Source organism: Hippoglossus stenolepis, chromosome 18 (genome assembly GCF_022539355.2).
Source record: "Hippoglossus stenolepis isolate QCI-W04-F060 chromosome 18, HSTE1.2, whole genome shotgun sequence".
Classification (NCBI taxonomy): domain Eukaryota; kingdom Metazoa; phylum Chordata; class Actinopteri; order Pleuronectiformes; family Pleuronectidae; genus Hippoglossus; species Hippoglossus stenolepis.
In genome coordinates, this window is record NC_061500.1 from 18,278,232 (window position 1) to 18,305,764 (window position 27,533).

A 27,533-nucleotide genomic window follows, 5' to 3' on the forward strand; every position below is an offset into this window, starting at 1 on the left:
TACCCAAGATCCAGGATGCCGGGAGAATTTCAAAATAAAAGCTCCATGAACAAAGCGCACAGTTAGGCAATCTAATTTTCATCAATATGAAAAGGTCCAGTAAAATATTGATGCCTTGTGTAAACACAGTGAGGAGCTGTAACACATAATTGATCCACCTCAGATTTGTGAAATGTATCAACAGATGGATTTTATTGATTAGTATGAAGATGAAATTATATAACTTGACATTTATAAGTTTATGTGTAAATGTACGTTAAAAACGATGGGACCATGTTGCTCATTTATTAATAAGCCATCTTGTACGTACTTATAGTTATAGTAAGCCATTACTAAAGGGGAAGAGGGTTTCACTAATTGAAATAATCCATCACTCACATCACCTCTAAATGTTACTCAATGATTTATAAAGTTTTCTATAGAAGGTTTGCTAATGTTGATGGCTTATAACTGATAGATAATGTATTTCTAATTACCAACTATTATTATTATGTTATTTTTAAACTATTGGTACAGTTACTAATTGCAGCTCTTTTCATCCTGCCTAAAATGAATGATAGAAAGATAAATTAGGAACATTAGCCATGTGGCCAGTTAGCTCAGATGCATGGTGCTAATAACGCCAAGGTCATGGCTTCTACCCCCATACAGGCCTATATTTATACAGGTAAATGTTCTGTTTGCCCCAACAAGTCACGAACCACATAACAAAAGTGTTTTGGCCCACATCCCAAATCGCACACAACCCACGTCTTGACCACATACTGCATGGAATGATGGCACTTGCGGTCCACTCCTGTTTGCCAGATCTGGGCCACAAGTAAACAATAGCAATATTGCATGTCAACCAAAAGTGCCAAAAGGTCATCAACATTTGTTTATGTGCTATATGGGCCATATACAACATTTACCACATGAGCCAATTTAGGTTGACATCCAGTTTACACTTTGCCAAGAGCATCATATGCTTTCCATAAAAGGCCAAAAATGTGTTTTGGGACACATCTGCTGTTTTACAAGTGGGCCACTTTTGGCTCACATCCAATTTGGCCACAAGAAGGCCAGAAGTGCTGCATCATTGCTGGAAGTAGCCCATACCCGTTTGTGACAGAAATCCAGGTTGGTGTTTGAATTCACTAAGTAGCTTCTTTAGTGATTGGAAAGTTGAAGGAACAAATTTTACAGGTAGCCTTTGCCAAGAGTAATGGTGCATTAGACAGAGGATTTATTTCAAACCTGCAGTTCAAGTTTGGCGATTCAAGATGTTCCAGGGAGTGAAAGAACATTTCTGCCATGTCATGTTATTCTCTAGAAACTGGAGAGAAAATGGTGATATTTGCAAAGTAATCCCTTCATTAATGATTCGTGGCCAATATGTCCTTTTTCAGGCCTGCAATGAGAAGAATGATGATGCTAAAACAAGAGGAAGGAATTGCCATGCATTACCTCAGAGAGCAGATGAGGAAACGTTTTTTGGCTGGCATTGAATTTTCCTAGATTTTACTGTCTGAATCCAGGACCTTGGCGTTATTAGAACCGCACTCTAACCAGCTGAGCTTACAGACATTTTAACCTGTATTACTTAAATATTTGCACTCAATGTGTTGAATTTGTCATTTACACAAATGCCCGTCATAATTTCTGTTTTGAGAATGGTGGTTATTAGAGACACTTTGCCAAGCTGGTTAGTCAAAGGTACAGGTCGACAAAAGCGTAGTCTGGAAAACTAATTTTCCAAGATTTCTTATCATTTTTCATCTGTTTTGCCCAGGATAAATTCTTAAAATGTGGAAAAATCCCAAACTGCCTAACTCAATCGAATAAAGCCTGTGCTAAAACACTTTTTGTTTCCTATCACACTTTGATTTAAGTGTCATTATTTAGTGTTGAAGTGCTGAATGTGTAACGGGATCTGCAGAGCTGCTGCCATGTAATTCATGGCCAGCTATTTTGACCTGACACTTATACAGTTGAGTCAACGTCTAAAAAAAGCAATTCGTTTTACAGATCTCAGAAATAAAGTTGCAATCGGGATGCATTATTTGGCAGTTGTGTATTTGATAAATTGCTGAGATTTGCAAACCCCTCTTTTCTTAGGCTAGATGAGTGTTGGATGTATGAAATTATCAACAATGAACACTTGACTGTGGTGGCATCGGCCTTCTTGTGCTGGGGGAGCAACATCTCCACTGCTGACAGGAAGACACTGGACAGACTGATGAGGAGGGCCAGCTCGGTCCTGGGATTACCCCTTGACTCAGTGGAGGTGGTGGGACAGAGGAGGATAAAGGTGAAGCGGTCTCCTCTGATGGTCAACCAGTCCCACCCCCTGCAGGACACCATCACAGCACTGGGCAGCTCCTTCAGTGACAGATTGATTCACCCTAAGTGTCTGAAGGAGACATATCGCAGGTTGTTCCTTCATGCAGCTGTAGGACTGTACAACCAGCTCTGCTCCCAGTAGAACTACACGCATATAATTATTTTGTCTTTTCAATGCAATGGTTAATGTGCAATCCATTCACTGTACATATTCTAACTGCAAGTTTTTACACTATATATACAAGTTTTTAATCCACTCATATTTATTTCCTTACACTTAGGTAAGCATTATTATCCTTACCCTTAAATATTGCATGTTACTTATTACTTACTGATGCCTAGTTTTGACTCTTGCTTCTGTAATATTGCAAATGTCCCCATTGTGGGACTAATAAAGTATTATTTTATTTTATTTTATCTTCAAAATGGCCGAAAAATATCAGCTGGGAAAAATGGGAGGGGGGTGCATTATTTGGCAGATTTTAGACCTGCCGAGATTTGCAACCCCCCGTCTCTATTTTCATCTTCTCTGTCACACTTTGCACGTCATATTCAAATTTAGTAAAAGCAATAACAGCATGTGTGTGTGGTCGCTTTCCGGGCCGCAAGAGGGCGCTGTCGCACATTAGCGCAGCGAATCAGCAGCTTCAACAACCCAAACAAGAGTCGCAACTAGGCGTGCTCAAAGTACGCCAACTAAACCTCAATCAATGACAATGATCTTCTAAAAGTCACACTGAGGCTAATGATGCGAACGGACCTACTGGACAGACAGCAGTTTTAGACTATATTTCGCGGGGTATGTAACTCGACGTTTCTTGTGTCTTTATCCAGTCGCTGGGCGGCGGAGCCTTTCCCAGTGAGCGTTGCGTTAGCTCAGCTAGCATGCTAGGCTAATGCCGACTAACGGTGACAGCTGGGTGACTCGGTGTTCCAAGATGAATGAAACCCCTCGTACGTAGCCGTGTAGATTTGTGCTTCAGCGAGGCATCGTTTAGTTTGTCTACGCAGCCGCAACACCTACAATGACAGAGCGATTCAAACCACATCGATGGAATAATCTGGCTAAAGGATCAGTTCTAAAACAGCCGCATGTGTTAGCCCGCTGAAGCTAGTTGTGGCTTGGTGCTGTGTTACTCGCTATTTATGGGTTATCGGCAGTAATGAGTTAAATTCACGCCCATGAAAACGACTTGTGGAGTATTTCCGTTGTTTTCGGGTGTTGGGTTCTTGCTGCTCGCGAACGTGACATTTAAGGACACGAACAGCGTTGGCAGTGCGTGTTAGCGTGATGAAATAATTGCAGAAGTATGGTCAGGTCTGCAATGGAGTCTGATCATCACAAATCAGAAAATACTTCGATCAGTTTTGATGTGGCGTGAAGGCTTAACGCTTTTATCCTGACTTATTTTAAGATATGCCTTTTTATGTTTTCAATGCGTCTTTGATTTAGTCGTACTCCTTATGACAAGCACATTTTCCTCAATGTGTCCTCTGCAATAATATTTAGTCAGAATTGGTCAATTAATCAATCAGTTAAGCTCAATCAAGTGAACCTGCAGCTATTTAGATAATTAGTTAATCATTTTAGACAATTTATAACAAAGAAATGCCAAATATGTGCAGGCTTCAGCATCTCAAATGTGCTTATTTTACGTTTTTCTTTGTTTATATCCAATGGTTAACTGAAATTTATTCATCTATGGGTCTTTGACGACAAGTTGGACCAAACAAGTAATTTGAATATCTCGATGTGGACTTTAAGGAAATGTTGTGATGTATCTTTTACTCTATTTTCTAACATTTTATAGGGGGAAAAAAACATTTGATTGATTCCTGGAGGAACCAATTGGAATTTTACCTGATGCTGAAAGTGGTCACTTATGGCAGCACTATATTGCATATTGCACTATACTGACAGACCCTTAGATCAATCCAAAGGAAATTTAAAACTATTTTCAAGTGGACTACACAGTAAATGGATTGAATAATAAAGAATGATTAATCAAAAAAAAATAATTATTAGTGACACCCCTCATGACGTTGTACCTAAAACAGACTATATATATATATAATTGAATGAATAGTTATCATGTTTGATTTGAAGCTGTACAAATGGACTTATCATTTAATATTTGCATATGTGTCCTGTGCCTTAAATGTTTCTATCCATTTCTCTGTATTCAGATAATTTGTGATGGCTACTACTGAGATGGAATCGGGTTCTTCAGAGTGCAGGACAGACCATCGGACAATAAATCCTAATTCTAAGTACCCACTTAAAGTTCTTTATTGTGGAGGTACAGTACTGAGTTTTTTATCTTTGTAAGATTTAAACATGGCACTTTTTCAAAATGTGACAGACCTTTTCTCTCTCTCTTTCTGCAGTGTGCTCTCTGCCTACAGAGGTAAGTTTACCTATTTGGATATTGTGTTGTCATTAAAGCACTTTCAATTGCGCTGTCATGTGAGGTCTAATTCAATCTACATGGTTGTGTCTGCAGTTCTGTGAGTACATGCCTGAGCCAGCCAAATGTAGACAGTGGCTTGAGAAGAACTTTCCAGATATATTTGCCAGGATGACCGTTGGTAAGTGTCACTGATGAGTTTTTCTTCAGTTTCCCCAAAGTTTACTTTAAACTACTGTGATAGTGATAATATTAATGATAGAGCTGGGGAATATACATTCATCAAGTATTTATTTTTAGAGTTATAGATATGGTAATGTGAATACAAAAACTTACCTTTTGGTTTTGCCACAATGACATGGCATAAAAACCTGAACGTGCAGATCTTGTACATAGAACAATACAATGTCTCAGCATTCCCATTCATAAAAATAGAACAATTCAAGCTCACACCATAGACCATATCACAATACACTGGGGATTGGGGAAGAAAAAAGGTAGAAAAAATGGTTACAGATGCACACTTGTCACTATTCAGGGTAGCCTGTCTCTCTAAGGATTATCTTGTATATGCACATTTTAGTAAGCATTGAAAAAGATAAGATCTGTTGTTGTGGGATTGGTTTTAATATCTTCCATTTTACTTCTGTCCCACTGGCCCGGCCGCGAACTTACCCAAGCAGGAACCCGGCACTGGAGAAGTTTCCCCTGCAGGCGAGGAGGAGGAGAAAAAGAAACAGAAGAGAGGTAACTCAAAATCAAATGTTACATGGGACATACCTACATTAAAAAAAAACACAATTTGCGTCAAAGCGCAGGAGCCTTTGCTTGCCTTATTTACATCAGTGATTACTGCCCGTAACGGCATGGGCAGTTCAGTATTGCAGCAATCTTTCTTTGAGCAGCTACGACGACCAGAAATAATGTTAGTCCAAAATAATTCCAACCACAGTCCGATTTCATGCTGCACACAGTGTGAGTAGTTTTTAACACAGCCACTGGACACAGTTAAGTTTGTTACCAGGCTGCTGAGTCAGAGGTTTATAGCCTTTTGCCTGCAGCTATATTTCTGCAGCTGGGCTCAGACTACAGGAGTTAAAAAAAAAAAAAAAAACAGATTATCAAACTATGTTGCATCCAGAACACAAGGATACATTTCACAGGATATTATTTAGACTTTTGCTCCAGAGGTAGTGGCGCACCACCTCACCTATCATGTGACCATATGGGAGAGCAGATGTAAACAGAATGGAGAGTGGCATGAAGCAAAAATGTTGATAAACAAAAGCAGAAGGCTAAACAAGTCTAGATTAGATAATGGTCAGAGAGACGAAATGTATTCTTCTGGTGAGATTTTAACTGCCAGTCATATCTGTCAATAGTAGCATGCAAGCTGGCGTTAGCCTCCGAATGTTTATAATTGCTTTGCAGCACCGTGAGCTTCTCCGATGTCATTGGCTGTCATGATTCTATTCGGGATGTACTGATTTAATAATCCCAATTTTAAATCCTAAAATCAAACATTTTTGATAGCTGTACCCTGATGATTTAGCAGGCATTTTGGGATATTTAAGAATTGCTCTGTAACCCCTCACACTACCAGATAATCTGGTCTGAACATCAGTTCCGACCGAGTTTGCAGACCAGATTTCTCCTCTGATTTACAGAGGGGCTGAGTCGGGGTTAAATCAGTCTGAAACTCCTGTTGTCTGAGCCCAGCTTAACTGCTCACTGCCGCTGCTCCTCCTTGTTCCTTTAGTCCCTACAATGTTAACCAGGGACATTGTCAAGAATCGCACAAACATGGCTATGACTTTACATGCTGCATCACAAGAAGGCAATTTGAATCCAGTGTCTTGTTGTGTTTACACAGTAACATTGTGAGTCTTAAATCTGGTTTACCTACTTAAGGTGGAAGAGGCCAGATCAGACAGAAAAAGAAGACCTTGCCTCAGAAAGTTTCGATAGCAAAAATCCCAAGAGCCAAGAAGAAATACGTCACACGGGTGTGTGGCCTGGCAACATTCGGTGAGAGCCTTATATGTTCTATACATTTTGATGTTTCAGTCCCTTTTGTGTTGATGCCTGACTCTGAACATGAATCCTGTGTTGACTCTTGCAGACATCGAACTTAAAGAGGCTCAGCGATTCTTTGCCCAGAAATTCTCTTGTGGTGCCTCAGTTACAGCCGAGGATGAAATTATCATTCAGGGAGATTTTACAGATGACATAATCGACGTCATTCAAGAGAAGTGGCCTGAGGTGAGTTGTCTTACATCTTAACACTGTAGGATTAGTATTAGTGTGTATTAAGTCATTTTTCTGTGAATTTGAGCCTCTCTGTACCTATGCTGTTATGTTCAGATATTTTAGATGGTCTGCATGAGGAGAGCAGGGACTTGGCTGGATTGCTGAGAAGATTATTGTCTCTATCCTCAACTTGTTTCTCTATTTAAATATTTTTTAATTAATAAAAAGATATATTTTGGCAGTGATAAGGTCCAGCCAAACACTGGCTGTCCAGTTAAAAAAATTGAATGAGATAAATGCAGCTACAGAAACATATCAATGCTCAAATACTGATATGTGAAGTGGATTGTTGTATGCCATTACTAACTACTTCAACGGTAAATACCAGTTTACAAATCAAATGTTTTAGGTTTAGGTCACTCTTTATTTTGAGATAACTGAAAACGTGTGCGTATTCCAATGCTTGATATGGATGCCATTAGTTTTGTAGGCATAAACCAAAGTATTGAACAAATATAAAATGTTTTACCTGATGGTGGTGCTAGATGAAACCTCTGAAGATCGCCATGGTTTTTAAGATTAATCCTGTTGGGAACATTGATGTTGATTTCATAGCAAACCATTCAATACACATATTTCTGTGTGGGACCGACTGACCAACACTGCCATACTGAGAGTGTAAAGAGTGTTAGTATGTGTCTTAAAAAAAAATAGAGAGATATATAAATTGATACAATCAAAGTCCACAGCAAACCGTTTTAAGCTTCAGTATGAAAGAGACGAGTTGGAGCAGGCTCCAGGTTTTCTTGGACTTTGTTCAAGTTGTGTGGTTTATTAATAAGTTGAGGCTCTATCTTTCATATTTTTGTTCTCAGGCATATGTGCTTTTTATTGAGGATCGCTTTTTATCCTGTTACGTTTTACAGCATTTAAATCACCAGTGTGTAGGATTTAGTAAGATACTGATGTTTTCATCAGTGTCTATCCCCTTAAACCAATGATGGTTGTATTTTCCTTAGTATTGAATGAGCCCTTTATATTTTTATGGGGATCTGGTTCTCTTACATGGAGTCTGCCATGTTGCACCAATATGTTTCTACAGGAGCCCAGAACAGACAATCCAAACATCAACACAATCCTGTATCTGGATTTTTTTTTTAACGTTACCTGAAGGTCACTGTACGTTCTCCCACACACCTGGAAGGTGAGGGGAGAGGTTGCAATCTGCAACTTCACCACTAGATGCATCTAAATCCTACACACTGGACCTTCTAACGTTTTTTTTTTCCTTTAACATTTGAAAATGCCCTTTTTGAAATCAAATGCAATCTCTCTGTTGTAGGTGGATGATGAAAGCATTGATGATCTGGGTGAAGTCAAGAAGTGAAGACCAAATATGCACTTTGAAAAATGGATGTGACCTGTAACAGCAACGACCTGGCCAAATGTACACATTAAGTCATTTTATACCTCTTTTATTTACTGTACATAAAAAGCTGCGGACTTGGCCACTCACTTGGCATTTTTTTAGTTAATAGCCACTTTCTCTCGTTTGCCAAAGGTGTGGTGTGGCGTGACTTCCTCCCCAAATGTTCTTCACTCAAGCAACTGTAGGCTAATAAATTTCAGTCTCCCTCACCTCTACTTCTCACGTCTTTTTTCCAAATGTGTTCTTTATATCAATGTTTCTGATTTTCAAAAAGTTTTGAAGGACTTTTTTTACAGGGTTGTGATGTTTATCTACTCTGTGGTTATGTTGTTGTAGTCCTTGCTTTTCCTCAGCCACAGGGCACTTGTTTTTCTTGTATCCTACTCAATACCCATGAGTGCACCTATTCTGCTGCAAAATAGTTTTATAATGAAGGTGCACTCCCCAGACAGATAACATTTACAATTGCTGCCGTGCTCCTCTGGGTCAATAGCCCTTCCCAATAGATAACACACGTTGCACAGATAGGAATTAAAACTCAGGAATTAAGATGTTTGCTTGAGAATCATTTGTGTGAACGCAAACATAATTCTCTACCAAGAGGTCACCTGGTACAGCCTATCAGTGTTGACACTATAAAGAGCAGCAGGTGGGTGTTGTGTTTCACTGGCCGTTTCAGCAATGAATGTTACGCTCAAGGACAAGTGCTGCGCCTTCGAGTCTCCCACCCTGGACCGGGTTTTGCCTCCAATTCTGATCCTGGAGTTCATGTTTGGACTGATGGGGAACTTTGTCGCTCTGTGGATGTTCATCTTTCACATGGACACCTGGAAGCCCAACTCTGTGTATCTGACTCACCTGGCTGTCGCTGACTCCATTGTGCTGTTCTGCCTGCCATTCAGAGCAGACTACTACAGGCGTGGAAAAAACTGGCTTTATGGCGATGTCCTGTGTCGTATCCTGCTCTTTCTGCTGGCAGCCAACCGTGCAGCGGGGATCTTCTTCCTCACTGCCGTGGCAGTTGATCGATACTTCAAGATCGTCCACCCATTGAATCAGATCAACCGAATGGGCCTGGGCTATGCTCTCTGGGTCTCTCTCGGCATCTGGTGTCTGATATTTCTTGCGACTGGTTACCTTCTGGCCAATGAGCACTTTTTCTACAACAGCAACCGCACACAGTGTGAGAGTTTCAACATCTGCCTGGGCTTCACCCCCCTCTCCACCTGGCACAATACTTTCTATGTCGTCCAGTTCTTCCTGCCTACTGTAATCGTCGCCTTCTGCACAGTCAGAATCACCTGGCAGCTGAAAAGCAGGACTGTGGACAAAAAGGGGAAAATCAAGCGGGCTGTTCAGTTTGTGTTGGCTGTGGCGTTGATCTTTATTGTATGTTTCTTTCCCAGCACTATATCGCGTATTGCCGTATGGGTCCTTAAGGTATGGTATGATGAGTGCAAATATTTTGAGGAGGCCAACCTGGCATTCTACACGTCGGTGTGTTTCACTTACTTCAATAGCGTCCTCAACCCTGTGGTGTATTATTTCTCGAGCCCAGCCTTTAGTGGCGCCTTCAAAATGATCCTGAACAAACTGCTGAGACGGAGTAACAATATAGATCAGACAGATTCTTCTGAGAATAACATTTCCTCCATTGAAGGGAGAAGGTAGTGAAGCCAGGTGCTGTTATGTTCCCTTCTTACATTGCAGGGAATTTGATCAGGTTTTATTATAGCATAATGCAGATATAAGTTAAATAAAATGTAGGAATGGGTTAAGTTATTATAAACAATTAAAATTATACAACCCCAAAGAATTAGCTGCTTGTTGCAGTGTTTGTAATTTTATAACAATCCCTTATGAGTGTGGTTGCAGTGTGTAAGTAAGTTAATTATGAACCATTCACAATGAATAATCTCTATTTGCAGATTAGCTATTGTTAAATATTTACTGCAAATGATTGTAAATGTTACATCTGTTACGTGAGCGATCTTCTGTTGTGGTTTTTCAACATTAAGGTAGTTAACAAAATCCTTTACTTTGTCAGTCACTTCAACTTTAAACAGCAAAGCCTGGCTATCTGCCAGGAAAATAATATTTACAGTACAAATCAGATGAACAGCCAGAGGCATGTTTAGATTTCTTCAGTGATATCGGTAAACTGTTGAGGAAAACACACTCCACGGGTTGGTTTGTGAATCAACGAGGAAAGAAAGCATATATCATTATACATCGTTTTGAAATGGCAAATGTCAGTCTGTGCACATTTTATTTTCCTGTCTTTGTATCCTGACACATTCTGCCTGGTTTTCAATAAATAAGTTAAACATTAGGAATATGAATAAACTTTACAGTACGTTTTTGCCATATTCCGTTGGTTATGTTGTGATGGCTGTTCGGACTAAAGAAGTTGTGTATATCATTATGCATTTAGTATTGTTATTGATTTTGCAAAGAAACAGACACATGGCGACAGAAAGGTCTTCACATGACTTCTTGGTCACAGACCCTTCAGCAATACATAACAGTGGTGAGAAATTGAGTCATCAATAAAATGAAAAGAAATGTGCGACAGGAGCATTTTGGCCTCTCCTGAAAGCTTAGCCAAAAAGATCCCAGGAAGAGATCCCATCTTCCAAACCCACCTTTTAATCTATTAGGCCTACACCTACAGTGGATGCTGTTTCTATCATTTTATCTATCTAGTCCTTTCAATGGCTCATTAATTAAACCCACTATAATAATGAAACTAAAAATGTACATTTTGATATATTTGGTATGAAGTTCTGTCCCCTAACAAACATAATACACGAATCAGAGGGTTTGCTGAACCACCACCAATAATCCAGGACTGTCGTAACTAAATAAATTAAATCATTTGTGCATGTTGTCATTTTAATTCAAAATGTCCTTTTGTTTATATTCTTCCCGTGTTACTCAACAAAGGAATTGTTTGGACAAAGGAGATGTATACTTGAAATGTTCCAACTTTGTAACATTCTTTTTTGTGACTGAGTCAGTCTGCTGACACATCGTACTATATGAGCTTTGGATCAACTTTGTAATTGAGGGTTTTAATTTAGTGTAAATAAATAAATCCAATAAGATATAGGCGCACCTTACTTTGGACAGACAAAGAAATCATCAACACAAAGGGATGTAAATGTTTATCTATGCTGTTTTATCAATTACAGATCACCTTATTGTAACACTGTAAAAGGTTGCCAAATGGAAATACATGTATTTCCTCTTGGTTATTGTTTTTTTCAATGATCTTTCTAGCTGATGTCCCATCACATCGTTAAACAGTGCTAAGTGTTGGTAGGTTTATCTGCTTCCAGTTTAATTTATGAGATAGCTGTCAATACATCTCAAAAGAAACCAAATTATACTTGTGCTTATTTTACGACTCAATATCAGAAGCCTTAATCTGGTTTGAATGGTCTCCGAAAGACCTCAGAAAGAGATCAGGAGATTTTAGTCAAAAACAATCAGTCACTGATTGTTTGTACAGACAAACCTGAAGAGTTTCTCTTTGGACAGATTCTGCCTGTATACTATTTGTGCAGTAACCATGACTAACACATACAGAACATGCAATGAACTTGTTTTTATGCATTTTCCCCCTGTTCTGCTGTGATCCTTACTCCTAGGTCTTCCTGTCACGTCTGGCTTTGGATAAACATTTTAACAAACTAGGAGACCAAACAAAGACAGTGAATTGTGTCTCCTTTTACTCATGTTGAAAACACATGGGAAGTGATGTTTTAATGACTAACATAGATTTATTACTGAATGGGCCTATGGGGCACAGGACCCGGGGCCTGCAAAACCATTGAGCCTCTGTATGTGTCACATTTTTTGTTAAAAAGACAATCAAATGACTACAAAGAGATACAAAGCAACCAAAAAGTCTCAAAGCAGCTATAAAGGGATGCAACATTACCACACAAGACATACAACTACTATAAAGACTAAAAAACAAGTACAAATACACAAAATGACCTATAAGACTGTGCTACAACAGAGAATGCAACTGCCAATTACACGTTGTAACGGAAAATTATACCATTATACTACACTATATGTTATCTCTGCTTATGCATACTATTTCTGCTTGTGTAACTGCCAAGATGACATCAGAGCCACAAATCTGAGACCGTGCTCGTCTCCCCCAACCAAGACCTTGAAGAGGCCTTCAGCCTGTGTCTGTGTCTTATCTCCTGGGATTTTACTATTCACTCAGTACACACACACACACACACACACACACACACGCACACGCACACACAGTTCAACTCTTCACACAGACACATCTCTTCACTGCATCTGCATAAAAAGCACACGCCTGCAACTTCTTCTTTGTCATTCCTCTGCAGAATGCTCTTCTCATGCTGTATGATTGTCTGACCTTCCTTGCAAGGAATAAAGTATACTTACAAGATTATTTTTCTCAAATCTCTTTATTTCAGAAGTCTCACCAGGTCAATTGGTTTCCATCACAATGTAAAATGACCAGAGAGACTCTAAACTGTTACAAGACCTCACAAAACAAATGCAAAGAGATGCAAAATGACAACAAATGGAGAAAAAACAGCAATTGAGTTATTCGTGGTCATTTTGTGTCTTTGAGTTTGGTCTCTTGAGAAGGACCGGAAGCCTTTTAAAAGTCTTTTCCCAGTGGTCTTCCATGATGGCCACCATGAACACGAAGACGAGGGAAGCCTCATTGCCCATTCTAGGTTAATGAAATCAACAATTCGTATTAAATTAAATGAAACATACTTATGAAAACATCACTCTGATTATTTTATACTCAATTTCTGCCAATAGATCCCTTTCACCTAAATCTTACACACTGGACCTTTAAGATACAGATTTGAACGTTTGTTTGTTCATTTGACGAATCAAATCTCTGATGGTGTTGTAGTTGGGATGAACGAGGAAAGTCTCAGGATTTGATTTTGTTGAAATTTGCTTTAAGATGCAGATTTGAACATTTGTTTGACGAATCCCATCTCTGGTGGTGTTGGGATGTACGCGGGTCCGTGAAGGCAGCGTCAGTGCCCAGGCTGACGTCATGTTGTCGGGCTGTGGAGACGAGCTGCTCGGTGAAGTGGAGCCACGACATCCCGCCCTGAGACCCGGCTCGCCGACATAAAGATCAAGTAAGCCTCCACAAAGACTCGTCTGCTCTCATTCTGCTCCAATGTCGCCTCAACATGGCGTCAGTCGCCTCGGGCGTTAACCCCTCAGTTTGTTCTGCCATGCTAATCTGTAGCTAGCTAGCTGTGGTTCTCCAGCAGCGACACTGGACATGACAGAGAGGAAAGTTCGAGCGGGCTCAAAGCTCCGGGAGCAGCCGCCGCACTTCATGTGGGGCGGCGGTGAGCGGGCAGTCGATGTGCGGGGTGGTGAGAGAAAAGTGTTCCCACCAAAGTTATCCCACTGGCTCCGGGGAGGCAGCGTGGGTGGGGAGAGAAACGAGCCCAGACATCAACACCACGGGCCCGGGCTCTCCGTGTGTCTGCCCCGCTGCTGCAGCCGCGGCGGTGTGTGGTTGTTTTCATGGAGGTTGTTTGTATTTGTGCTCAGCGGCCACGGTGTGTGAGGCTGGGGACGAAGCGGTGACAGCGTGAGAAGCAGGAGGAGGAGGAGGAGGTCTGACAGCTCCGGGTGTGCTTGTTGTTTTGGTGTGGCTGCACCGGTTGGGCGGGGCGGGCTCTCAGGTAACATTACAAACCGAGCAGCATCCTCCCTCCTCCTGCCTGGTCCACTGCATGGGGTCGACTGCAAATTGATTCGAAATTAGCACCACGACTCTTGCTTGTGGCCCTGGTCTTGTGGGGAGAACTCTGTGTGGAAATCTGTCAGTTAAACTTTTAGTGTATATCGTTTTAAAGCTGTAATTCCTCATATTTGTCTTCCTTTTGTTTAGCCAGCAATCAACACACAGAAAAGCAACAAGCAAGGTCTTATTATTCCACCATAGAAGTACCGTAAGGCTGCAATCAACGATTATTGTTATACTCAAAGCATCAGACAACTATTTTCTTTAATAACTGCTTGATGTTCAGTGAATAAAATGTCCACAGTTTTCTATTGATTTATGTTATAAGTAAACATATTCTAATGTCTTTGTTGCCTGTTATACCCCCCCAAAAATGTTGACTCTACATTATCATAAAAAACAGTGGAAGAGATGCCATCTTCCAACCTGGTTTAAGAACCATTAAGCCTACACTCACTGTTGTTCTTTATCTACCTACTCTTTCCAATGCCTCTTTAATCAAACAAAGCATAATAATGAAACTGAAAATCCATCTATGTGGTATTTGACATCTGTCCCTCAATAAATATATAACAAAAGTCAAAGGGTTTGCAGAACCAAACCAATGGCCCACGACTTCAACCGATCAATGAATTGTTTCATATCTAGAGCACTGGTTGGTGTCTTGGAAAGTAGTGAACCTGCCATGTAATGTTGGTAACATAATTTAATTCACACTCGTTAATGATAAAGAAAAATATTTAACCTTCACATATTTGCTTTCACATATTTGCTCCCCCGCACTGACCCCCAGAGCGCGATCACAGTGGGTTCACTGTGATCTCAGCGCAGAGAGGGCTACCTGGTGGATCCTGCCAGTAGCATATGCTTGTCTCAAAGATTAAGCCATGCAAGTCTAAGTACACACGGCCGGTACAGTGAAACTGCGAATGGCTCATTAAATCTGCTTATGCTTGCAAAATGACGAGGGCGGTTCGACCCCATCCAAGTCTTCTCCAGGTTCAAACTTAAAAGGTGGAAAACGGACGGTCTTCCTCTTCAAAGCTCATCCCTGGACCACTGCTTGTCTTTGTCTGTTAAAGGCACATAGATCACCCCCATCAAGGGCTTCATTTTGGTGGGCGGCTGTGGCTGAGGGGTAGAGCGGTCGTCCTCCAACCAGAAGGTCGGCACTTCGATCCCCAATCTTCCCCATCTGCATGCCCAAGTGTCCTTGGGCAAGATGCTGAACCCTGAGTTGCCCCTCATAGAACAACAAAGTGCTGCTACTAGATGCACTGTATGAATGTGTGTGTGAATGGGTGAATGTAAAACTGTACTGTAAAGAGCTTTGAGTGGTCATCAAGACTAGAAAAGCGCTATATAAATACAAAACCATTTACCATTTAAAAATTACCAACAAGCGGAAGCTGTCGTCAAAATAGTAAATTATATATATATTTTTCAATTGACTAATTGTTGTTGCTCTGCACAATCTTTGTTATATCTTTATCTGTCTATCTATATCTATGGGTGTGATTATATTGTCGTTAGTGAATGAAACGTAACGTCCGCGTTGACCTAGTTGCAGTTGGAGTGAATCATCAGCCTCATGAGTAAAATGTCCACCACCTACAGACCTGCAGGGGGGAAAAGATCTTATTTTAGTGTCTGAGGTGAAAAACCAGTCGCTCTTGATTTGACAAGTGCAGTATACAGTTAATGAAAAGGCATTTGTCCTCGTGGCCCTTGAGCAGGGACGTAGAGGAAAACTACATGTGACGTGCGGTCAGTTTTGCTCTGCGTGGGTGATAATTCATAGCTCAGAAATAAACATTGGGACGTGACTTGTAGGAGGTGTTGAGAGCGGTCCAGAGTTCAGTCGCTTAGCAGTGGAGCAGCTCCCACGGAGATACGGTTGTGTTTATTGACTACAGAGCAGATACAAAGTAGTCCCCTCCCTGGGAGGTTTCTCTGGATCATTGTTTTATGAAATTGAATCAAATTAGATTTAATAATATTTTACCTGACAACTGGTCACCAGAAGAAAATGAGTCATTAAGTGACAACATATCTCCACAATGTGATGATTTAAATGTGTTACAAGTATAAGATAGAAAATGCATCACACCCTAAATAGCACTCACCTAAATTGTTAAGGGAGCAGCCATTTGGTTTTAACTGTCATAATTAGTAGACCTGTGGTGATTAAGTATTTTAACCATTGATGAATCATTTCAGTCATTTTCTTATGCAATCATTGAATTTTAATTGAATTCCAGCTTCTCACATCAGTCATAAATATCTCATGTCAATTGAAACTATCGTGCCATTTTAAAATGTTGTTTTGTCCAAACCTCAGATATTCTGTTAACTGTGACACAAATATATGAAAACCCCAAAATTATATAATGTTTTTTCGTAATATATTTTTTAGTTTTTTTTCTGTTGATTGATTAAATTACTAATCATTTTCAGCTCTAGAAGGTTTAAATACTTAAGTCTTTGCTTGTCAGTGTATTACCTCAGCCTCTGGTCATGATTACATCATCGTTAATAAAATATTTCTGCTCAAACAAAATGAATGAGGATAAAGATGGACTGATGAGTTAGATCAGTTTGAAGGCTCTGTAAGTGGTCGACAACAATACATGACTTTAAGTTAACAGAATGCAACATGAACTGGTCCTGGTATGGTTCCAGTGTTCATTTTATTTGATCTAAATTTGTGTCATGTTCCCACACACGTTGCAGCTGTGATATTTGTTTACTAGTTCATTGACATGTCGTTGTTTTATATTTAAAATAACTAAGTAGACAGTTTTGTTTGTTTGCTTGATTGTTTGTTTCAGCTCTATTCCCTCATATTGGGACTGTGCGGGGGGGTGGGGAAGGCCTAGTCCTCCACCTTGATCAGGCCGGACACCCCACACACCTCCCACTATCCCCAGCCATGGACAAACAAGGCCCCATGACGACACCAGGCAAGGTCAGCGGACTCAAGCCCCCCAGTAAAATAGTCCGTCCATCAGGGGTGCCAACAAGGACGTCCCCGTCCTCAGGTAAGAACCAAGCAGTTCTGCAACAATTAACCTTTGAATATATGAGTGGCAATATTAGTGGAGGTTCTCATGAGTGTTTTCGTTTCCACAATAAAAGAATTAAGTTAAACTTGCGGTGCTGCAATGTTTTGTTGGTGTACGTCCTGAACTCGTTACATGTGTGTCTTTTTTTCATTACAAATGCACGTGCTGTCTGGACCAAGGTTTTTACCACTTTTGTCCACAGAGATGCCAAAATCAACAAAAATGAAAATATCCTTGTAGGAGCTTTAAGTAAAAAAGTAAAGTAAAAAAAGAGATAGCGGAGAAGTTGGTCGGGAGTTTTTAACTGACCTGTACACGATTGTATAAATGACAAAAAGGCTGATGAAAACAAAATTGTGGTTGCAGGTACTCCAAAGCCAGTTCCTCCTGAGAAATCCCCTGGTAGTGTTACCTCCCCAACCCCAGATGGATGTGGTGACTTCCAGTTAGGGGAGAGGGTCTGGGTCAATGGCAACAAGCCCGGCTGTGTGCAGTTTATCGGGGGCACACAGTTCGCTCCCGGGCAGTGGGCGGGAATCGTGCTGGAGGAGCCAATTGGGAAGAACGACGGGTCGGTGGCAGGGGTCCGGTACTTCCAGTGTGAGGATGGGAGGGGGATATTCACGCGGCCTTCAAAACTATCCAGGACTGAACTGCCAGAGAAGGAGGAAAACGGGGGCCAGGCCAGCCCAGCACAAGCATCCTCTGCAACAAGCCAGCCTGCACCTGTTGTCTCTACCTCAACCGGTAACATCTCTCACCTGTATACGTGAAAATACACAGAAATCAAATACTTAATTAGTTTTTCAGTAAATTTAAAACAATGCACTCCACTACCTTACTTTTTTGATTTGTGCTTGTTTTATTATGTCAGCATAGTGGAAATATATTTTCTCTGTTCAGCTCAGGGCACTGGCATAAAGACAAGTGGGTTGCTAAGCCGAATGCTCACGTCCAGCGAGTCGGTGTCAAACCTCTCAGACACAGACTCCATGAAGATGAACAGAAGGGAGCTGAAGCTGGGAGACCGTGTGCTGGTAAGTCGTCATAAAATTTAGTTTTTGAGCAGAGTCAATAAATATTCATAATGAGTAGTTATATTGTCTCAGACATGCATTGAACTCTGGAGAATCTCCAGACATTCTCCTGAGGGGCTGTATGTGATAACGCAAATGTCCTTGTGAGAACCTCCGGACTTTCTCCAGATTTTCTCTGCCCATCTCTTAGTAAAAACTTCGGAGAATGTCTGAATGAGCTGATGTGAGAACACAGCAGGAGATCCTCCAGAGGATTCACTGTGAGCGTGTGGGCATGTGGACGACAGACCAAAAAATGAAAAAAATAAAAACAGGATACAAATATCTGATAATGAAAAAGTGGTGCCACACATGTAGAAGACACAGGCGAAAATGTCAAAAGACCTTCACACGATAAGGGCCTGTTGATGTGCTGTAAACACAGAACACGTAATCCAAGCAGCAGAATGAATATGTTACATCCTGCCTCGGCCTGCTGCACCACACCTCACCTGAACACTCTGGAGATTTCTGTGTTGTTATGAACACGTCTGAGCGCAGAATCTGGAGTCTTTTGGGAATCATGCAAAGACGATTCTTATTCTCTAAACCCTAAATCTGTCTTACCCTTCTTCTATAAGAGTGCTCCAGGAAGCAGCGGCTTATTTAACAAACCACAATGCAAAGAAAACTTAGAAGAAATCATGAATTGGAAATCAATCTGGCGGTGACAATGTAAACAATCTAGTATTTTTCTATAACAGATGTGAATTTGGGTTGATCAGGTCAACTTTCGAGTCAACTGGTCAGCGAGCTTCATAAGCTTAAAGTGGAGAAAAAAAAACATGCTATGTCAAACATTATTTTTATCTAATTCTTTTCATGTGTAGGTGGGTGGTAGCAAGGCAGGAGTTGTGCGGTTTCTGGGAGAGACAGACTTTGCCAAGGGATACTGGTGTGGAGTCGAACTAGACGAACCACTTGGCAAGAATGATGGAGCTGTAGCAGGGGCCAGGTAAAGAGCATTGACAAATGTATAATATCTGCTAAAATTCAGTTATAAAAATGTTCCTGAACCAGCAGCTGTTACTGGTTCGGTCTCCGGCATCTGACTCTGTGGTGCAACCTGGTTTCCCCCTCAGGTACTTTCAGTGCATGCCGAGGTTTGGCTTGTTTGCCCCGGTCCACAAGGTGACGCGTATTGGCTTCCCCTGCACAACACCTACCAAGGCGAAGAGCTCACGGAGGAGGTCCGGCCTTCTGAAGAGGAGTCCCAGTGCCTCCTCCATCAGCTCGCTCAGCTCCGCCACCTCCTCAATCAGCGGCAAACCCAGCCGAGCAGGACTGGTAAGACCCACACTATGTTGTTGGCTTCATGCTGACTGGTTCTGCAGCTCATCCCCAAACTTCACTCTGAGTGGCAGGATTATGTTTTTCCCTCTTGTCCCTTTTTCACTCTGTTTTGAATTGCAGTGGATTTTCTGTTTTGACCATCAGTTAATAGCTTCTGAGAAATTTTAGACTAAACAAAACTGGATTCAGACGGCTGGGGTGAGGGGTTACAGAGTGATTCTTACACACCAAACTCCCCACAGAATCAGTAGGGCTGCCCCGATAATTACCAAACATGCTCTATTTTTAGGATTTAAAATTTTATGATTATGCCATTACTTTCCGAAAGGAACCACAACGGCCAATGAGAGAGAAAGAGAGACCAGAGCTGGTTAGGTTTTTAAAAAGTCTGCAGTCTGAGCCAATCCTAACACAAAGTTATTCTACTAATTTGCAAGCGGAAATATGTTTTGAGACATCTGTAATACTACCTGAGTGTCATTTTATATTAAACATTTAACATGTATGACTAACATTTCTATACACTTTCGTTGAAAATATAATTATTAAATATTTTTCCGAATTTCAAATCATTGAAATTTATACATGATTTGAGCATGTATGAACTTTTTAGGCAATCACAGCTCTTCCTCTTGGTTAAATGTAGAAAAAGTGACATAAACTGGAGGATTTATTCAGCTGAAACCAGAGCCAGTGTTTCACTTACCACAACCAAATTGCTGTTCTTGTCTCAACGTGACCACAAGAGGATGGGAAGTCTGGTTTATAGCGACTCCATAAGATTTACATGTGCTGAAAAATATAAAAAATTGTAGTGCCAGTGAACTAAATACAGGAGTATATTTCATTCATAATGTATTAGGCAAAACAAATGAGTAGTAGATAAATGTAGTTTCAGACAAATGATTACACACTGGGGCCTCATTGTGTGTAATGTTTTGCATTGGTGTATGCAAGCAAAATTACAATTTCCAAATAAGGATATTTCTTATCAATCCCACAGCAGGGAAATTAGACTTTATTGTTTGTGTGTTACCTTATAATTTGCTATTTCATATGCCACCTAAGCCTCATAGGCCTAAGCCTCAGGAACCAGAGAGACAGTTTATACCCTAGCAGTATAAAATGCCCTGGACAACAATATTCGATAACATACAGTACATGGTGTTAAATGGGAATGTATGCTGTGATGTTTCAGCTGACGGAGACATCTGCTCGGTATGCTCGGAAGATCTCTGGCACCACAGCCCTGCAGGAGGCGCTGAAGGAGAAGCAGCAGCACATTGAACAGCTGCTGGCGGAGAGAGACCTGGAGAGATTTGAAGTTGCAAAGGCGACCAGCCACGCAGGAGAGGTGCAGCAGGAGCTGACTATGCTGATGAAAGGAAGGGATCAGGTGAAGCAGGAACTAAGGCTAAAAAAAACAGAGAAAAAATAACTTACTTAGTCTTGTTTATTTTACCAAAACCTGCTAGCTAGTAGTTGTTCAATTATATTTTTAGCCACAGCTATAATTCAACTATAATTATCTTTTCCTTTATTAGGAATTCAATTTTTGAACGAAACATACAATAAACAAAAACATTTAAAATAGACACAAAACATGACAGAACACACAAAAGTCAATCAGAAGAATTTCTTAAGTCTGAACAGTGGTTGCAGTCAGGAAACCTGGCTAATGGGATGAGGGTGTTGGTCCGTGTCTCGTGGATGTGTGTCGAAACAGCTGGTATTACCCACAACACCTTTTTAACACTATAATATATCAAGGCTTGTGTTTGTGTGACTTTTCTGCTAAAGAAAATCATGCACCTTTTAAAGAATTACTTTTGCACGTATCTATGATGACACAATGCTGCCTCTAATTGACAGAGGCTTAAATCTTACTTGTGTAACTGTCAAAGGTCAAAATATATCAAGTTTTCTTTTTTTATACACTCATAAGAGCAACATGTACGACTACTACTGGGCCCACAGCTAGAATTTCTACTACAAAAATCGTATATATATATAAATCTTTATATTATAAGTTGGACAATGTGTGGGAGCTCTTTCACAGATATTGTAATAGTATGAATTCCGTCTTAAATAGACTGCATTGTGGTTACGGATGTTTCAGTATGCCATGGAGATGGAGGCAAAGCTGGACCAGCTGCGTTCGTTGGTGGAAGCAGCAGATCGAGACAAGGTGGAGCTGCTCAACCAGCTGGAGGAGGAGAAAAGGTGGGAGGTCTGATTTCACACATGATACTGTTCATGGATAGTAATGTCAGGGGTGAGAGCAGATAACAGCAGACTCAAGTGAGAGATAAAGTAGGAAAATAAAACTACTATAATGATCCCGATGTCTGACTGTAAGAGGTGCAGAAAATGAAAAATACATAACCTGAATAAATATGCACGATTCAGAATGTAGTCGTTGTGATTGACTTCAACATTTGATAGTGTTACCTGTCTCCTGTCTTTTTATTGCATTTATGAGGTTGCACAACTAAACTGGCAATTATTCTGTCTGCAGTGACTTTGCATTCATCTCTTTTTTCTGCACTAGTCAATGTTGTACTGCTCTAAATAATCATTATATGTTCTCTGATATATCCCAACAGCAGAATGTCCTTCCTGTTCCAAATTAATGTTTGATGGTGCCAAAAAATGATTCATTAGCTGATGGTAGTTATTTCTACATAAACACAGAAACAAGTGTCCAAACATAATGGATACGATATTATTAAAAAGATAGAAATTAAAAGTCTATTTAATTTTTTTTTAAGCTTTTGAAAAAGTGCCACTGACTCAGCTGATATCTTCAAGAAGCCACCATGGGATGATATATAATAATATTTCACTATCACACTAAAGGGATCATTCCAAGGCACCACAGCTTTTTACATTTTGGCTCCATGCACCTCATTAACTTCCCATTTAATAATTGAATAAAAATATCTTTTTAAATCTAATATTTATGATGGAATTTTTTATTATTGTTCCTGTTTGACAGAAAAGTGGAGGATCTGCAGTTTCGTGTGGAAGAGGTTTGCATTACCAAAGGAGACCTGGAGGTATCTATCTGTCTGTCTGTCTGTCTGTTATTAATATTTTATAGTAACTAACTACTTTTACTTTTACTTCACTAGTTTACTTCCTGTTTCCGCTCTGTTTGTATTGTATGTTCTCTTCAGGGATCAGTTTTTCTAGTTGTGCTTTACATTGTCAGACTGAAACTTTTAAATGAACACCTTCACAAACTTAACAATAAGTTGATAACTAATTTTGCAATACCTAATCCATTCAGTTCTTTATAAATCAATACTTCTTCTGCACTTCTTTCATGAGTTTTGAGCTTTTTGCTTGTACTTGCTCTGTTTGCTCTGTTCTAATTTGTTAAAGCACAGTCAGTGATTTCAAAATGGTAAAAAAAAGGGGCCACAAAACTTAATTACTGCTCTTGGATCAGTTTTTCCTTTTCCTGCGCTCTTTGAATCATTCATTTCATTTCTTCTTAAGACATGCCTGTCTTCCGGCTCCTTTTATTTATTCATTCATACTTAACTCACTTATCCTTCCACTCAGATTTTTCTACCCATCTGCAGTACTTGTATATTACTATCCTTTCATCATCTTCTCTTCCATACGCCTCTTCTTGAAAGCTGTTTTTGTCTTGCCTCGTCTTCAGTCTTCCTTTGCGCTTCCATCCTCCTCTTCTTTATCTTCTTCTTTGTCACTCTTGGGAAGATTTACTGCCTGGATTAGTCTCCTTCAGGTGCCCATTGTAGAGAAATAAAAGTTATTTGAAGAAGCTGAGAGTCAGAATGAGATAATAAAAATAGTTAATTGCTGATATTCCTCTGAGCAGAATAAGCACAACCAACTGATGTAATTGAAAAGATTGGAACCATCAGTGCTTTCTTACCCACTCACTGCTCTTTTCTCTAAAGTCTTGGCTGGCATGTCAGTGTTGCATTGGTTTGTTCTACTCTTCCTGCTCTCTCTTACTAACAGACGCAGACCAGGCTGGAGCATGCCCACATAAAGGAGCTTGAGCAGAGCCTGCTCTTTGAAAAGACCAAAGCTGAAAAACTCCAGAGGGATTTAGAGGACACTAGGGTAATGCTGGCTGTCCCAGTCCCACCGCAGGACTGAGTGATGTGATTTTGATATGTTAAAGGAACCACAGTGCAAACATTATGTAAACTGTCCTAGTTATCCGAAGGTGCCTCCGATGTAGCTTCATCCAACTAGCTCTGGCATAGTGATGCTTAAAGCTCATTGGCCTGGGCCATATTCCTGAAAATGATGCATGTGTGCATGAAAGTCCTATTAAAGGACCCATTTTGGGAATGCCTGTGCTTTGACATTGTTGGACTTAAAGGATAAGGCTGGCATCCTTTCCTCTGCTGCAAATCCCATGAAAAGACCAACAATGTGTCACGTCTTTCTTTGAACCTTCAAACTTCTCTGCCCTGTCCCTTGCACTCAGCCCCAAACTCATTGGTTCCTACCAAAGATGTAAAACTTGGAAAATACCTCTCAAATACATAGTTTTATTTAAAACAAGTCTCAGCAAACATGCATTTGTTGGGGACTATTTTCAATGGCGGATTAATCCGAATTTGGTACTCTAGGGAAAAGTTGGTGCAGGAGGACAGTATGTGTGTAAGAATAAGCCAGAATAAACTATAGTGTGTGTTTATGAGGATATTTCCTATAGTGCATAAATACATAGATTATTTTATGAAATTCAGAAAGCAGGAGATTTACTTACATTTACACTTCTCCAGTGACTTCCAGTTGTTTGGTAAGTACAAATTTTGGATCATGGTCATGTTATGATGGCTTAACCACAGGGATTGTGTTTGTCTTATTAAATGAATACTGTTTATTTTTGATCATGACTTCTCTAAGAAACCAGTAAATAAAATGTAATGATTCAGTTGCTACCCTCCCTCACATTACAATAGACAGGTCAAAGGAGTTTCTCGTATGGGCTTCACGTTTTAAAACCCAGGTCTCTTCTCCTCTGTCAGCTTCTCCTGTATCCTCTTTCACCCTCATGCCTCCTCTCTGCATTTTCTGCTGCAGGTGGCCACTGTGTCTGAGCGCTCCAGGATCATGGAGCTGGAGAGGGAGGTGGCAGATCTCCAGCTGAGGCTCCGGGCGTCCCAGCAGAAGGAGGATGCTGTGTCTCTGTCCCAGCAACAGATTAGCAGCCTCAAGGCCCAGGCACAGTCTCAAGAGAAAAGGGTTTGTGGAAAACATTAGGAAATAGGCATATATCCTTGTTATGTGTGCTTTGCTACTGTGATAATGCATTATTTATAGATGTACATGTGTATGTGCTATACTGTGTGTCCACAACAGATCAGTGAGCTGAGCGTGGACCTGGAGAGCAAACAGAAAGAGCTTCAGTCTGTGCAGCAGGATAAGAGTTCTCTGGAACAGCAGCTGAGCAGCCTGGTAAGAAAGAAAGAAAGAAAGAAAGAAAGTATTTGCCTCCTTAATAATCCCAAATGAACAGTAGAAAAATACAATTCAATACAGTGACATTCAATGCTTTAGTGACTTTTTCATTTTATTGTTTTATTTCAAACAAATACTAACGAAAAACAAGAAAAGAACAATAATTTTGTCGTGAGTAGCAAATAATTGTCCGTACATGCTCAGATAAACTGTTTCTCCAGTGCCCAAAGCCTCCATGTCACAAGTGTCCATTACAGGTCAGCTCTGATAGACTCTACATTAAGAGCCAGTTCAGACCTGGTACTAACACCAGTCTTGAGTGATCCGATCACAGGTGCTCAGCGCTAAGTACTTGTCTGAATGCACCTAAATGCATCCTGAGATCTGATCACTCGGGCCACTCTCAGAGGTGACACATGTGGCCACATTCTTTTTGCTGTGTGAATGCAAATATGTCCTGGGACACATATGATGGACTGCCTACTCAGACATGCTAACACGCCACAGACACAAGAATGAAAAAAGTTCTACCTCAGAAACTATCTCACGATGAAAAAGCATTGAAGACACTGATGAAGATGGCAAGAGAGCTTTTCAGTTTGCTGTAAACAAAAACTTGTGAAATTAATATGTTACATCCTGCCTCTGCCTTCTGCACCATCTTTCACCTGAACACTCCAGAGATTTCAGTGTTGTTGTGAACGGGTCTGAGCTGAGTATCTCCTGCTGCATTGTTCATGAGTAAAAGTCAAACCCTGGAGAAAGTCCGGACCCAATTGCGAAGGCATGAAAATGGCTATATAACACGACAAGCACGCTTCCAATAAGAAATGCACGTCTGTAACTGGAGATTTTTTCACCGTGAGGTGTTTTGCTCATGGGCATCGAGAAAGTGGCCTCATTAAGAGAGTTATTTCATCCACAAACTTTGCATGTTCTCTGGATTCGCTCATTACTGCCCGCTTAGCTCAAGGAACAAGAATGTTGCCATGTAAGTGATTATCTCATAGTCAAGCTGATGTTTCTCCATTTCAGAGACAAACGCTTGAGATAGCCGAGGAGGAAAACAGGAGGACAGCAAAGACCATGCAAGGTAAACAGACATACAGTATATCTACCATCTTTATGCCGACTAAATAGTAGGTGATCTATTTCTGCTTCAAGATTGTTATTACAGTTGATGACCTTCTGTTTCCTTTAGAATTGGAGCAGAGTGTGGAGCAGTTGAAGAAAGACTCTAAGACCCTGAAAGAGGAGAGCAAGTGCAGAGAGAAGGAGCTGAAGGTCCAGCTGACACAGGTAGGTTTACAAATCACTTGGTACAGTTACTCAAGTGCTGTACTTTAAAGTACTTGGACTTAACTTGAATATTTCCATTATTTGCAACTTTACACCTTTTACTTCACTTATTATTTGGCAGCTGTAACTTTTCATTTTTTGGGGATTTTACATAAAAAAACTACAATAGCTTAAACTGACCTAAAATAGAATTTGATACATTATCTAAAATACAACTAGTGGCTTTTTTGTGATTGTGACCTCTAACAAGAAAGCAGCCTTTCATGTTTTAGATGCCTATGTGTTAGTAACAGTCTCAACAAAGAGACTTTCCTCTCTAGACATAAAATGATCCGATATATCATGGAAAAATCTAAGAATAACGAAAATAAATCAATCTTTGAATAAAATGTGGGCATTAAAACTTCATAACTATATACAAAGTCGTCAAAAGCAGCGCCACCTTAAAAGTTGAAGTTGAACCCCGAGCAGCTAGTTGAATAAAATTCTGCAGAAGCAATTATGCATCTGTATCCAAAATGTAATAATGTCATGATACTCTTTTACTGTGAAATAAGTACTTTTACTTTACTATTTAAATACATTTTGAATGCAGGTCTTCTGCTTGTAAAAGAGTATTTATTTACATATTTGTTTTTTCTACCGCTGCATGTTGTGAGTTTTCAGTTTATGTAGCACAGTAATCCGCTGGTATAACAACTCAGTGCACGATACTGGTACAACAACACTCGTGAAAATATCTTGTCCTCGTGTAACCAGTCTTCTTATTGTTGTACGTGCAGTGCACAGAAAAGAGCCTGAGAGCTAATCTTGCTTCCGTCTCTTCTGTCCCGGCCTCCGACTGCAGCTTGAATAATGCTGTATGTAGACGATGAATCAGTGTGTTGGCATTTGCAGACTCCCACCAAGGTAGCTCAGTCTGAGTAAAGCAAATTAGTGTTGGCATTCTGTAGAAGGAAATGGAAAAGTAATTGCTCGGATTTTGCTAATTTTAAACGTTTTTGGCACTTTTAATAATCCCTACTGAACTAATCCTACCTCTCCAGAATGCTTTCTTACGGAGTTAAAGAAAGTTTCTCGCTCCAAATCCGACTCTCTCCTCAGGCTAATTTTGTGTTGTTAAAACATTACTTACACGCATGC

The 27,533-nt window shown here is 40.3% G+C and overlaps 3 protein-coding genes across 5 annotated transcripts in view; all 3 read left to right on the forward strand.

The window, feature by feature from the left end:
- The first annotated feature begins 2,941 nt into the window (after positions 1 to 2,941).
- On the forward strand, positions 2,942 to 8,618 carry denr (density-regulated protein). The gene is made up of 8 exons (XM_035141383.2): positions 2,942 to 3,121; positions 4,510 to 4,622; positions 4,711 to 4,730; positions 4,827 to 4,911; positions 5,388 to 5,477; positions 6,642 to 6,758; positions 6,853 to 6,992; positions 8,323 to 8,618. Exons 2-8 carry the CDS (start codon positions 4,520 to 4,522, stop codon positions 8,365 to 8,367), a joined length of 600 nt encoding a protein of 199 aa, XP_034997274.1. The 5' UTR covers positions 2,942 to 3,121; positions 4,510 to 4,519; the 3' UTR covers positions 8,368 to 8,618.
- Positions 8,619 to 8,756: 138 nt separating this feature from the next.
- Positions 8,757 to 11,518, forward strand: LOC118098013 (hydroxycarboxylic acid receptor 2). Its single transcript, XM_035141382.2, has one exon. It carries the CDS (start codon positions 9,091 to 9,093, stop codon positions 10,078 to 10,080), a length of 990 nt encoding a protein of 329 aa, XP_034997273.2. The 5' UTR covers positions 8,757 to 9,090; the 3' UTR covers positions 10,081 to 11,518.
- A 1,858-nt stretch (positions 11,519 to 13,376) lies between these two features.
- The window catches only part of clip1b (CAP-GLY domain containing linker protein 1b), a 36,686-nt gene continuing 22,529 nt past the window's right edge, over positions 13,377 to 27,533 (forward strand). The window contains exons 1-14 of one of the 3 annotated variants that reach the window (XM_035184168.2): positions 13,377 to 13,577; positions 17,032 to 17,241; positions 17,632 to 18,012; positions 18,169 to 18,302; positions 19,172 to 19,296; positions 19,424 to 19,628; positions 20,833 to 21,030; positions 21,754 to 21,857; positions 22,633 to 22,693; positions 23,634 to 23,738; positions 24,714 to 24,875; positions 24,993 to 25,088; positions 26,127 to 26,184; positions 26,293 to 26,390. In XM_035184168.2, coding sequence (XP_035040059.1) covers positions 17,133 to 17,241; positions 17,632 to 18,012; positions 18,169 to 18,302; positions 19,172 to 19,296; positions 19,424 to 19,628; positions 20,833 to 21,030; positions 21,754 to 21,857; positions 22,633 to 22,693; positions 23,634 to 23,738; positions 24,714 to 24,875; positions 24,993 to 25,088; positions 26,127 to 26,184; positions 26,293 to 26,390 — 1,836 coding nt within the window. In that variant the 5' untranslated portion in view covers positions 13,377 to 13,577; positions 17,032 to 17,132. The remainder of the gene's footprint in view (positions 13,578 to 17,031; positions 17,242 to 17,631; positions 18,013 to 18,168; positions 18,303 to 19,171; positions 19,297 to 19,423; positions 19,629 to 20,832; positions 21,031 to 21,753; positions 21,858 to 22,632; positions 22,694 to 23,633; positions 23,739 to 24,713; positions 24,876 to 24,992; positions 25,089 to 26,126; positions 26,185 to 26,292; positions 26,391 to 27,533) is intronic. The other 2 variants (XM_035184169.2, XM_035184170.2) reach the window with 2 other exon arrangements.

What these genes read in the sequence shown, in the direction of transcription:
- denr (XM_035141383.2), top strand. Translation starts at nt 4,520, where the DNA reads ATGGCTACTACTGAGATGGAATCGGGTTCTTCAGAGTGCAGGACAGAC. An exon ending in GAAAAAGAAACAGAAGAGAG is followed by an intron (nt 5,478 to 6,641) that starts GTAACTCAAAAT and finishes TACCTACTTAAG; the next exon opens with GTGGAAGAGGCCAGATCAGA. An exon ending in GTGTGGCCTGGCAACATTCG is followed by an intron (nt 6,759 to 6,852) that starts GTGAGAGCCTTA and finishes TGACTCTTGCAG; the next exon opens with ACATCGAACTTAAAGAGGCT.
- LOC118098013 (XM_035141382.2), top strand. Translation starts at nt 9,091, where the DNA reads ATGAATGTTACGCTCAAGGACAAGTGCTGCGCCTTCGAGTCTCCCACC.